The following is a 14,370-nucleotide window of genomic DNA, read 5'->3' as shown; positions in this document are numbered from 1 at the left end:
TATAAAAAAAAGCCACTCAATTAAATTTAATAAAAACTTAATAAGTTTTTTAGATAGGAGGAATGAAAAGAAGTCCACAATTATACACACAGACGTCTTTCTAATAGTTATGAAATCAGACTCTAGGAGCCTTAAATTGTTGAAGTTGTTCATTCAGAAAATTAGACCCATTACAATATTTTTCAAACTCAAATTAAAAAATGTGGCCTGTTTTAAGTTTAAAATTGATAATTGGAAATATTGAAGTGGAAATGATATTTTACATGATTTTTTATCAATATTTTTGATGAGTAAAAGATCTGTTTAATAGGTAAAGACCAAGAGTAGTAACATCAGAAGAGAATTCGGCAAGAATGATATAGAAAAACAATAAAATTTTTGAGAAAAATCTGAATGAATAGTATAAAAATAACAATAACAATTTTATTTTTTAATTAGATTCAAACTTCTCAATATTTAATTAATTAATTATCATTGAAAATTACGATTAATTTATGTTCAATTAATAAATAAATATATGTACATAATAATCAAATTTAATCATCATTGACCAATTTTACTTGATTTTGTTCGTTTAAAAGACATTAATAGACGGAATGAAGATTCTTTTTTTTTATCATTTAAAATGGCAGAATTAAACATTCTTAAATATTCATTGGTCTCAGTCGTAGAACCTACATTCTTTAGGAAAAATTCAGTCTTCATCAAGGAATCGTAAAAAAGATTAAATTTTTCGACTTGGGATAGAAAATTAAAAATTGGACAAAACAGTGTTTCATTTTTTGCTATCTCAATTAATTATCACCATTCTACTAAATTAAATACTTTAATTTGTAAATTATGTAAACATTTTTATTCTACGCAAATGAAAAAAATCTTTTCACTTTCATTATTGCTTTTTCTTAATATTTAAAATAAATTTTTCATCATTTGCTCATTTTTAATACTTGTCAAATATCCCTTGGTTAAACTAGTTTTAATAAGAATCTAAATAGCACTTTTTTACGCCTAGAAGTTTATTTGTACTTTAAAAAAAAATTACTCAAGCTAACAGTAAATGTGCTCTATATGTACTTGATCTTTACAAATAACCATGTTACTTTTTTTCATTCTTTTTCTATCAGAAGAACTGAGTAGAAATAATTAAATCTAATCTGACCAACGGATTCAACTTCATTACATTCAAGTAGATTTTATTTCTATCTGGGATAGGTTTTATTTAGTTTAATTATATCGGATACGAACTGGTTCCTTCTGATTGCATCTAAATAAATGTCTCTTTACGTTAGAATAGTATTAGCTAATTTCTATTTTATATTTAATTAAACCGGAAGTATTTGGTCTCATTGAAATTATATTTCCATCTGTACAACCTTAATATCTGTAAATCGGATTATATCTCATTTCTTACCAAGTAATTTTATACTGCTATTTAACTATTCTAATTGAATATTAGTAAATGATTTACTACAATTACAAACTGTATATGATGGAATGTTTCATAACTTATTACAATGATTGACATCGAAAAAGTGTAGAGTTTTTCTGATATTTTTAACAGGTTTAACTTTCTAACGTCTATTAAACACCAGTGACCCATTAAAAGAAATTTATCTAAAATGTGATGTTCTCGATCTTTCTTATTTTATTTATTATTTGATTACTTTTACAAATGTTTTTTTCATTATCTAATAGTTAAATAGGAAAAAATGTCGTTTTTTTTTTAATATTTGATAATTTTGAAATTCCAAAATTAAAAAATGAGTTTAATTTTCCACTCAAAAAGAGATTTTATGTAAAATAGATTATTTGTAAAAAAAAACGATTTTTGAGATTGGACACGGATTAAAATATTTCTATTTTCTTCCCTCCAGTTTAATTTTAAATTTGACAGTTAACCGGAGTGCGAGCAACTCATATATCAAAATTTGATAAAAAGATGTATCTATTTTCAATCCACACGTGAACTGATAAAAATCAGCTAATTTCCAAACTTCTTGATTTTTTTAACGTAATGACTGATCTGTCATTTGTTGAAAAATATTCCCTGTTTAACTTATAGCATTTTTTTAATGGTTACCGGTTAAGGTTCACTTGCAATGAAATTAAAACAAGTATATTATTTAATGTGATATAACATATTTGATGGAGAGATTTAAATTTAACAGAAACAATTTGTTAAGAAAGTTAATGAATAATTGATCTGGTATATTACATTTATCTTATGTCAAAATGATTCTAATTATCAATCCAATAGAATTAGTTATAATGGATTTCATTCACAGGAAGGAGAGTACTAAAGTACTTGGACCGATTACTGATCCTTCACAAATCTACATGTATTTATGTACATTGAGGGGTTTCTGAGTATTGAAGGGTCACAAGTATTAATCTGAATGGTGGCATTTTCATTTGACTTATTTCATTCCTTATGTTAACAAGCCAATATTTGTCATCTAATGCAATGACGTAATCTCAATATGATTATACATCAATATATCTTCTAATATTGTTATTCAATTAGACTAATTAAAGCAGAAAATTCAATTAACTATTGTTGAGAACAATTATCCTGTAAATTAAATTACTTATTATTGCTTATATACGTATACTCTTTCTATACATTTTCGTATATACATATTTTCGAAGATGGATCTTCCACTAAATTTATTAAATTGAATTGTATTGTAAATAGTATTATTTGTCTTTTCAAAGTTTGAAATGTAATGAGACTGTGAAGAAGAAATAACTTTATAATAGTTTATTTTCTACTTTAATAACCACAATATTTGTTTGAAATTAGTACGATAAGAATGAAGTTAAAAAGTTTTAGGAACAAACACAGAGATAAAAAGTTACTTCAATTAATAAAATATTCTACCGAAGACTTTTACAAAAAAAATCTTTTTAGTTTGCACAAATAATTTACAATGATTTAATGTTATTATTTCCTCTCAGTGTAAGCTCCTCTTCGATAATAATTGAAGATAGTTTTAAAATTTAATAATAACATTATCTTCTCATTAAAAAATGTATAGATATCAATCATTTTGATAAATTTAATAATTTTTGAAGTTATTTTTTTTTTGTTCAACATTATTACTCTAAAAGTAAGCATTATAATTATTAGTCGATCAATCACACATTGGATGTGTCTAATAAAAATCAGATATTACAAAAATAGTTACTGTGAATAATTCTTTCATAAAAGGATTTTCCATTCATGTGAAAATATTTTTCTACGAATTCACGAGACTTTTTAATTACTTTAATCTTGTCTTAATTATTTTAAAAACATAAAACCAGAGATATGCTTCAATTAATCTAAAATATCGTGCATAGGAATTGTAGAAAAATGAGAATTTCAAAAGACCAATCATGATGTAAAAAGTAAAGACCCCAATCGCAGACATTGGAAGTACAAAGTTTCATAAGTGAAATAGGAAGCTGATGAAGAATGAAATTACTCTAGTAGAAATTAAATCAAGGCACTGACCAGTTCAATTTTAAAATAATCTTTAAACTTTAAGAACTCTTCAAAGTTGAGTTCAATATCCTTAAAATTAAATTCATTCGGCATTCAAAAGTGATAACTTCGATCAATAAAGATTCCAATTACAGAATTGTTTGTTCAAGGGGCTTGTATTATAAGTATTATCATAATCATAACTATGATATTTTTTATATTACAGCTATAATTATAAATAACGATACGATTATCGAAAATATTTCGAAATAGTTCTCCATGCAATTCACTTTACCTAAATATGTACATAACATAATCAAAACTTTCAACCAAGTTCTATTTACAAAAAATAAATATCCAACTGTATTAAAATGAATGACTTGACTTATTAATATTAATATTGATGTCATCATTTTATTTTATAACTTCTGGGCAGTGTCTTCAATTGTACTATACGACATTTAATTAAATTTTTACTGATACAAATAAAATGGATATAAAGCTAATCTTAAAAGCTAATGAGATATCAAATATAAATTGATTGAATGAACAATTTAAAATGTGAGATATGCCTGGAAAATTTCTACTAGAGAATAACGATAGAAAAATAGACGAAAAGAAAAGGATAGCAGTGTGTGTTTAGTTGGTGCTGAGTAATAGACACCAACGGTTCGTTACCGTTGACAAGAAGGAGTGTAGAATGAGCGACGGTTGCAGCACCATTGGTCACGCGACAGGTATACGTGCCATTATGTGCGGGTGTAATTGTGCTAACACTCAGAGCACTGTTAAAAGCGTCATACTGACGTATGGTGATTGTTTCTTCAGGGGATTGGCCATAGCCGTGAACTCGTGAAGATGCTAATTTTTGTCCACCAATATTTGATTTCTTGGCATTTCCAGAAGTGCTGGCATTCGAATCTTCATCTTGTGTCTCAATGGGCTTGTTATCTTTGAGCCATGTAAATGTTAGAGGCAGGTCACCAGTCACAACAACGCACTGTATGCTAGTACGATCGCCTACGTTTAAATCGCGAGCAAAACTGAAAGGCGTGATTTTAGGTGGCACTGAAAGAACAATACAGAAATAGTGGTGGCATTCCATCAAAAAGCTCATGTGAACATTGGATAGAAAGAAGCGATATATACATGTAGAAATTAAGAGGCATTTACTAACTTCTGATGGCTTCAGGGCTTTTTAATCAGCACACTATATACGAATATCTCGTACTGCTTTTGTGTACACTAAATAATAAAAATAGTATTTATATCACGTCAAAACTCAAAGAATTTATGATGTTGTCAAAGACTTCTTTTATTAATTTTGTTAATAGTTGTTAGATTATCAACATTGCATTTATTGTATTCTTTATGTAATTACATACATTTACGTTATTGTTGCATTCATTATCTTTTTATTTTCTTTATTCCAGCTGAATGAAATAAACACTAACCATTTTTCGCTGAATCAGTTAAATTATATTTACCTAAACAAAATAAGAAGGTTTACTGGTTTATGTCATTTCTAAATTTTGGACTTTACATAGTTTTTGTAGACTAATATCATTAGTTTTATTCTCAAGCGTACCTTCTGCATGACGTAGATAAATATAATGATAAGCCTGGAATTTATTATGTACTCATTGTTGCAATGAACAAACACTACTATGCATTAATGTGTGAACTTTATGGTACGTATTTTAGTGATAATGAAATGTAACTATCAGGGTCCGATGAGATTAGCTTTTAGAAGAAATAACATTAAATTACACTTGAATCAATCAATAGAGATAGTTGTGGGAAAGCTCTATCTATCTTATTGAAAATTATCAAACAGAATGAAGAATGAAAGTGATAACTTTTAAGCCTATTAGAGATTATATATTATTCAAAGGTTTTAAAGTTTGGCACTAATTCACTTTAATTTAACATATTATACATCTATAAAGAAGTAATATGCATGTTCATATCAGTTTTTTATTCATGACCATTAACTGATAAACTGTATACTTTTTAGTTCATAAATAAATTGATGGATCATTCAAATATTGAGCTTTGAAGTAAAGATAAAGTACTGCTGGTCTTTTATTATAAAAACAAATAAAAAATTGAAAATATTTTTAACAAAAATTTAAAAAAAAATTAAAGTTACTATGTGTGAGGATTTTTCACACACTATTATGTGTGTAAAAAGTGTCTATCGATATACCAAAAAAAGTCTTAAATGTACAATAATGAACAATTATTATTTATTGTAAGTAGATCATAAATAAAAAAAATCTATCATCTAAAATTTATTTTAAGGACTATTTTAAATTGTTTAATAAACCCTATTGAGATTTTATTCAGATAATTTAAAGCCAGATTCACTGGAAATCTCAAATTTAAAAGTGTTTTATTTCAATACACTTAAAGTGTTTTAAAATGACGTCACCTATTAGATTAGCATTGTAGTCACCTTTTAAACACTTCCAAGCGCATTGACAGTAACTCTAAGTGTATTGAAATAAAACACTACGATTTGCAGTGTTTGGATCAGAGTATAGCATGATAAACCTGGATATAATGTAAATGTCATCACGTCCATCAGTTATTCAGAACTTTATCAATAATTTTTTATCAATCTCTCTTCATTTTTCATTTTTTGATATAATTTCGGATTATAAATGAATTACAGAGAGGAGTAAACAAATATAATCTCATATCCTTGATATAGAATATTATAATTTAAACTATATAGAAACTTTATAATGAAGCATCGTCCAAAATGGTATCTCTCTTTTTTAAAATGAATTAATGGAAATAACTGCAAAACTGATACATTTTTAGTGAGCATATTTAATCATTTCTTTTCATCGTAATTAATTTTAACTATATATTTAACGTATCTGTGCAGTTCAAACCTTCCTATTTTTTGCGTCATGGTAATGTAAATACCTTATGTAATTTTTTAAACATAAAAAGATCTGAATCAACAATCACATTTTATATATTTGAATTAATAATATTTGAAGAAGAGAGTAATGGTAAAGTATATAAAATAAAAATACTCTATTCTACAGATATTTTATTTTTATGTAAACATAATGTTACTTCATAATTTACTCAGCTGGAATATGAATGTACACACAAATTTAATTTCCTATTTAATAAAAAAAAATTCAATTTAAAAAGAAGTACGCTTTAGTCAAATTGGAAAAATACGTAAATCTACTTAAAAAAAAAATGCTTACCACAAATAATCATATCATTTCGTTTATGTATTCGATATTATTTAATCGATAAAAAAGCTATATATATATATAGATATATATAAACGTACGAGACATTCGATTTGGCAGAGTCTCAGGAGATTGCATTCTTGCTATTTGGCACAATTTCGCTGTAGAATAAGAAGACAAGTGAACCAAAAAAAATCTAGTGCATCTTGAGAATTAATCAAGTCGACGACAATATTTTATCAATTTTAAACAAAATCATGTGTAATATATTTTAATTTTTAATATTTATAATCGTCATTATGGATATTTAATGTCTTGAGAATAACAGCGAATTTGTGTCTAAAAGTAAATAGCATTGCTAGTTAAATTGTCAGAAAAAAATAAAGCTAATTTTCTAGGCAGATGGTATTGACGTCTCGATAGAAAGAAAATTTACACATAAATGAGATATTCGCGATCACGCTCATATACATGTATATATCTTCGTCGTAGACATAACAGTGAGATATGTGCAGATATGTATATCATATTGGTATATATCTCAGAGCAGTGAACGAGCTCGTGCAGGACTGATGCATGAGCGGTGCAGTGAATTGTGGTGGTCCCGTGTGCGGTTATTTCCGAGTGTTGGTAGACGGATATCTATATACATGTATATATTCTTATATACACATATATTTACATGTACACAATATAAAAATATATTAAGAAGTGATACTATACCATATTTAAAGTAGCACTCTAAAAAATGTAATACTAAAATTATTTTTACCCTTTCAATGCATCCATCAATAATGAATGACTGTATTTTTCTCAATGCACAAAAATAATCCGTTTTTTTTTTCATCTACGGAAATTGGTTTCAAACGCAATTTAAATTATGAACTGCATATTACGTGAAAATCATTTAATTATTATTCATTAAAAATTATTAATTTGATATATTATCGCATCGATGTAACATTTCCATATTAAATTCAATTCGGCTGTCATTTAATACAGTGATGAGCAATTCGCGGCTTGCTAATTATTTATCTGCGGTTTACTAAAATTATTTGTCAACGATCCACTTCTACAAAACTAAAGTAAACCTTTTTCAGTATTTCTCACTATGAATGTATGGAATAACTTTAAAAATTACTCAATTTTGAATTAATCATGAATTATTACAAAAATAGATTTATTATATAAGCAAAAACTGCTCATTACCAATAGATTCCATGTCATTGGAATAATATTACACTAATTTCACGGGACCAAAACAGATATTCCATCTCTCTTCCTGTGACTTCTAAAGTTTAAATAATTAATTAAAAAAAAAATATTAATGTTTGACTGGATGAAAATTTTGATAAAATAATATCACTACGAGATTTGTTTTATCTTGAATATTAAAATTAAAAAAAAAATTAACATCCATAAATAAAACTGATTGATAAAATAATAAAATATTAATGAATAGTTGTTGACATTCATTCAATTTAGAATTAAAGCTAAAAGTATTTCGAATAACTTAGTGGATATTAATATTTATATGTTGATATTTTTACCATATTGATTAGCACAATCTCGACATTGATACCTTCTATATCAAATTAACATAATTGTTCACGTGAAATAAATATTAAATGGTTAATTATTATAATTAGATATGAATTATGGACAAATAATTACTTACCTAAAACCCGGACATCGACAGATCGTTGTGAGGTGTAGTTGTGTTTGTTGCGAGCAATGCATGTGTAAGTACCTTGATCTGCACTACGTTGAACAGTATCAATAGTTAAGGTTCCGTTTGCTACTCTTTGTCGTATATTCGTTGGCAATCTAGTACCATCTATGGATAAACATTATACACACATTATTTTAATAGTTTATTTACTTAAATACCAATTTGAATGTTTATTCAATTATCACCATACTTTTTTCCCATATGATTGACTCAATGGGATATCCTGCTACAGGGCATTTTATTTGAAGTTGTTTTTCAGCGATTGCCGATACAGTTTGCATTGGACGTACATACGGTAATCCTAAAAATATCAAATAAAAAAAATAAATAAATTTATATTTCAATCCAAACATAACAAAAAAATTATAAATAAACTTTTTTTTTAGCTTAGGGTTTTGTGTTGTAACTTTTAAATTGCGAAAAGAGTGAGCAAACGAATGTTTGATTTGAAATAATATGTAATAGATGCTTAAAGGCAAAAATAATTTACATTGAAAGAATTATTATTCAGTGATTGCAATGAATAAATTTACTTGAAAAGAAATGATCAATGGCCTTTTTTCTTTTAATCATTTTAATAATTTATGCTTCAATATGCTGTTTGACAAAAAAATTATTGAATATCTTGTGAACTAATTTATATTTTACGGTATAATAGCCTTACTTATCTTACTTATGTAATTATAGGTAGCCATTATAAATTAATAATTGATAGAAATATCAATCAGTTTAAATGTCTAATTAAAGAGAAAAAAAGAATCTGAAATGTTTGATCTAGTTTTAGTTTTTAGTATTTAGCTTTTAGTGAAATTCTATTCTCTTAGTTAATTTTGGAGTTTCAACTCTTTTTTACAAATAATACTTTAGGTTTCGAAAGAACCACAATTAGAGAGATTCAGTCATTTTTTAATAACTCATATCATCATTTTGTTATTTGATGAAATATTTTTCCAAGCAAGGTCTGTAATATTGAATTTCCACTATGGTCAATAACATTTCTTTATCTAACTAGAAAAGAGAAAAAAAAAACTGTATCATAAATTATTCTGTTATCTGAGGTAACTTTGAAATGTTTCAAAATACAAAAAAGAACAAAAATAATCGAGCTTTGCTATGAAATTTTTTCTATAGTGGTAATATAATACAAAATTATTTTTAAATTTGTTTTAAAGAATCATTATTTATTAAACAATAAAAATCATTAAAATAGGTGAATAAAGATGTTTATAAAAAATTTAATAACAGATTCTATCATATTCATTGTTAATTAGTTAATATTTTTTGTTTGGAAATTTGGTCGTTTATAATTTTTTAAATACTATTGAATCAACCTAAATAAAGCTAAAAAAAATGCATTTATTATTTCCAGATTTATGAATGAGTAAAAATAATAATGATAAATAAAGCAAAATTATTGCATTAAAAAAAAACAAGAATATTTGATATAAAATATATAAAATTGATCTGTGTATAAACGGATTTACCTTGTTTTATAGTCTTGTGCGTTATATCTATACTCTGATTATATTCATGCCTTCAAAGCTTTTGACGATTATTTCCACTCACCATAAACATTAAGCCTCGCTGAATGAGATGCTTCGCCTGCTCGACTTGCAGCTGTGCAATGATATTCTCCACTGTCCTCGGATTTAACCGAAGATATGTTGACGTGAGAGATTACGTCTCCATATACAGTAACATACTGTCCAATAAGTAGACGATCATTTTGCGGCAGTGGGAATCCATCGAGTAGCCATGAAATTTGAGGAGTAGGATTACCAGCAGCACTACATTTTAAAGAAACTGATGGCCCTGGTTGCATTGTTTGCTCGATGAAACGATAAACTAATTGTGGTGAGATTTCTGTGGTTGGAAAAAAAAATTACTTTATTGGTATTGTATTAGATTTATGCCCATATAAATATGAATATTTTATTAAACTTCTTATAGACAAGTTATTATAACATCATTTTTACATTTTAAAACATTTGAAAATATATTAAAAGGTTTTTAAAGAGATGTATGTATGTACGTATATCTGTTTTTTTTTTGTTTTAAATATCTCGAGAATGGATGTCGATATTGACTTCGTATAAATTTCATTCGGAAGATAATGCAATGAAAATCTACAAGAAGTTTCAACAAACTCGGTCAAGTCGTTTTTTTTTTATAACAAAAAATTAAAAAATAAATTCAATGATAAACAATACGGAAAGTTTTTACTGTTAAAAAATTAATATCTTTAACCATTTAAATACATAAAATATTGCTCTTAATGACGACACATGATTGTTAACAAATGTATAGGGTAGTTCTTATGTAATTAATATTTTTATGATTAACTCGATGAGTCTAGAATTCAGTAATCGTAAAGAAAAACGGGAGCAACTAGAAATGACGGGTTTTCAAGTCAAAGTTAATTAAATAATACCATTTAAGAATGAATATTCACTGATTCATTTTCAGAAGGTATAGAAAAATTTATTATTGAGCAAACATAACAATGACTAGAAGAACAGAGATGATAATAACGTCGAAGAATAATTTAGACTTACAGTAAATTTTCTATTATTTTGGGACTTTGGGGTTATAAGTTATAAAGGTATAAGTATAAAGGTCCAAAATACTAGAGGCTAAAATAATGGAAGTTTTACTGTAATACCAAGATAATATGAAGTTTAACAACAAAATCATTGGACAGAAGCGTAAATCGGTGACGATCGGTCAGTAAAGCAGTAGTATTAGCAGTTGGATTTCTTCTACCCAGGAGGTGCACTCTTTCTGGACCAAAGTTTACGCCAATACTAGGTAACGACTCAAGACTCATCATGTAACAACAGTGATAATCGGACGTGTAACTTTGTAGGGGTAAACACCCTTTACAACACCCCTAAAAGTTTGACTTCTGATGACGAGGAAAATGCCAAGAAAAACAGAAACGGGTAAGGACCTCGAAGATGGAGCTATGATCTGTCTTTTCTAAACGGTGCCGATAACAGACTATGACCCTCAGTGACAGTATACGACCACTGCCCTCTGGGCTTTATCGGTCAACCGGATGATGACCTCAGTTGCTGGGCTAAGACCTCAGAGTCACTAATCGGAAACGCGGAATATGAATACCGGCTTGCATCCTTAGCTACAAGGAAGGAAACTTATAAATTAACTTATACTACTCGTATACGTATTGGAATTTGTTGGATTGAGACCTCCAGGTAGGTTACAACTTCACCTTCTCCAAGCAATGCCTTGGTTTAGAGTTTCGACCACAGAGTGGGCTTAAAGCTCTAAAAAAATGAATCTTTGAATAATCATCAGTATTTAATAACAGCATGAATCAAGTCTATCTAAAATTTATTTGAATAAAAAATGATCTCAGAAATATAAATGTTTTTAATCATAAGTAGAGCTTTTCCAATCATGATAAAAAAAAATCTATAAAATAAATGGATTCAAGAATGTTACTGTAACATAAAAAATTCAATTTCAATCTGTATTCCTTTTTTGTCCAGAATATAATGATTTTTATTAAATATGATTTACAACTTATTCGTTAGCTAAAAGGTAAGTTTCTCACTATATTGCGAGTACTTCATACTGGGTCATGATTTATATAAGGTTTAAGTGAAATAAATCTTAATCTAGACGTTTCTCACGTCAAAAATATAATAGAAAAATATAGAACATAAAAACTTTATAATCCGAAAAAATTGAATAAATCCTTTCAAAATACAACAGCGAAAATCACTATTTTTTAACGATTTTTAATTATTTTCACTATTTTATTTTAGAGAAAAGAGATGATAAATTATTGAAAATCATTCATTTTGATTTTTAAAAAATAATTCATTCTAGTAGAATTATTCTATTTATTTTAAAAGCGAAATTGAATAAAAGGTGTTAAATAAATAATCGATAAAAATTGTTCATTAATTAATCATCCCTTTAGCACACAATTAATTATTTAATCGTAAAAACTCTTTTCAATTTTCATCTGTTAATTATTAATATAAATTTATCTAATACTTTTTAATTTTTAAAATCATCTATCAGATAATTTTATCACAACTCTGTAAAAAACATTTAAAAATTTATATTTATTGAAATTTAATAATAATTAAACAATTTAAAAAATATTTATGTATATGAATTTACTCATAAATTCATGTGGAATCGTTAAGTACCTGATTAAATTTTTTTATATTTTATTTTTTTATTGTTCAATGATATAAAAAAATCTACATTTAGCATATCAATGGTCCTCTGAATTAAAAGTTTCTAGAGATTAAAGAAGGGAATATTGACGAGACCTGATCATGCTGCTGAGATTACTTGGAGTAAAAATTTTCATGGGAGAAGCAGCAATTTATTCGCGCTTTCGATGATTCGTTTAATCCCAATAAGAAGATTCAAAGATGAGACTTTTTTCAAGGATTAATCATCTTTCATATCAAATATATTATTTTTTCGCAGTTTTGATTCCTAAAATAGAATTGATTAAAAATAAGCCTCAATAAAAATATTTCCATCACCATCAATAAATCAATAAATATTTCACATACAATTTTTGATAAAAAATTGCAATAATGTATTAAACGAATTCTCTACATTTTTATTGTTTATTAAATAATTGAATTGAAAATAAATTCTTGTTTCGTGAATATAATAAAATTGAGTAGCTAATAGGATTAAAATTTACTTTCAGCTAACTGCAATGCATCAGCAAGTGATTTTATATAATAATAGAATAGAAAGAGGAAGTGTTTTAGAACAATATATTAGACTTTTCAGACACTTAAGGGGTATTTAGAATAGTGCTGAAACCACAGAAACCTCGTTAACGTATGCAAATCTAGACTAACTATCCTGTACAACTCAAGACTATGTTGTAACTGAATGTATCCATGTATGTATGGTTGTTTGTACATAAATATGTATATCTACACACATCATGTCTTATTAGATAATTCTGACAACCAACCAACATACAAATGAAATCATTTTATCATTGGCACGAGAATTAGCTGATAATACATCGTTGTGGTTAGCCATTTTAGAGCTTATATGAACAAAAATTCACGGAAATTATATGAATTGTTAGTAATTGGAATTTCATAACTGGTGAAGTGACTGGAGCAATAACTTTGATTTTTCATTTCTCTTGATTAAAAAAACTGTTAAAAAAGTTTTAATTTTTCTGTGTGTATTACATTTGTTGTACACGTTCAATTTTTGCATCAGCTATAGGTTCATATGTTCTTTTACAATTAAAAGAATTCCAATTGTTGATTGTAGTTGGAATCATATTATTGCATCACCATGAGTTTAATTGATATACGTGATATAAATACTAAGTTTAAATTTGCTAATTTAATTAACGAGTTTCAATAATATAATGCTTCAACATCATTATTTTTTTAGAGTCATTTGAGGGTAAGTACATAATGGTATATTTTTTTAGGTTCAGTTTTAGAACTATTTTTTTATCATTCTATTCTTCGAACAATCAAAGCAAATATTTTCTATCGAATAATTCCTTCAAAATAGATGTAATTGATCAATATCAGAAGTCACTTTAAACATTTGTCAAATTGATAAATCTTAATTTAAAGTTATCAAAATTTCTCATAATTATGGGAAATTTTATGTATGATGAACTAATATCTTAGTTAAAATTCTTCTAGATGAAGAATTTTAATGCCTTTGAATTTTAGAGAATATTAGCAGAAACATTGAATTTGGTATTAATTAATTAAAATAATAAAAGATGTTTTTTATGATTATATTATGATATGTAGAGCACGAGATTGAAATTAATTTTCACATTGGATTATATACGGTATCTACACTGAATATGTAGATTTCTCTTGCTGATGATGAAATTGAACTTCCTATCTACAGGAAATAAATTAACGTTTTGAGTTGACATACTACGATGAATGTTATATTAT

General features: G+C 26.6%; 1 protein-coding gene across 3 annotated transcripts in view; it reads right to left on the bottom strand.

Annotated features, from left to right (window-relative positions):
* LOC118072781 (Down syndrome cell adhesion molecule-like protein Dscam2) overlaps positions 1-14,370 on the bottom strand; it is a 109,680-nt gene that overhangs the window by 28,255 nt on the left and 67,055 nt on the right. For 2 of the 3 annotated variants that reach the window (XM_035092889.1, XM_035092891.1), the window contains exons 8-11: positions 9,986-10,282; positions 8,610-8,720; positions 8,366-8,524; positions 4,145-4,534 (exon numbers count right to left, since the gene is read on the bottom strand). In XM_035092889.1, the coding sequence (XP_034948780.1) occupies positions 4,145-4,534; positions 8,366-8,524; positions 8,610-8,720; positions 9,986-10,282 (957 nt within the window). The remainder of the gene's footprint in view (positions 1-4,144; positions 4,535-8,365; positions 8,525-8,609; positions 8,721-9,985; positions 10,283-14,370) is intronic. The other variant, XM_035092890.1, reaches the window with a different exon arrangement.

Source organism: Chelonus insularis, unplaced genomic scaffold, assembly GCF_013357705.1.
Source record: "Chelonus insularis isolate UGA/USDA-ARS -01 unplaced genomic scaffold, ASM1335770v1 contig_94_pilon, whole genome shotgun sequence".
Taxonomy (NCBI): Eukaryota; Metazoa; Arthropoda; class Insecta; order Hymenoptera; family Braconidae; genus Chelonus; species Chelonus insularis.
This window is presented reverse-complemented; position numbering and strand designations above follow the sequence as displayed.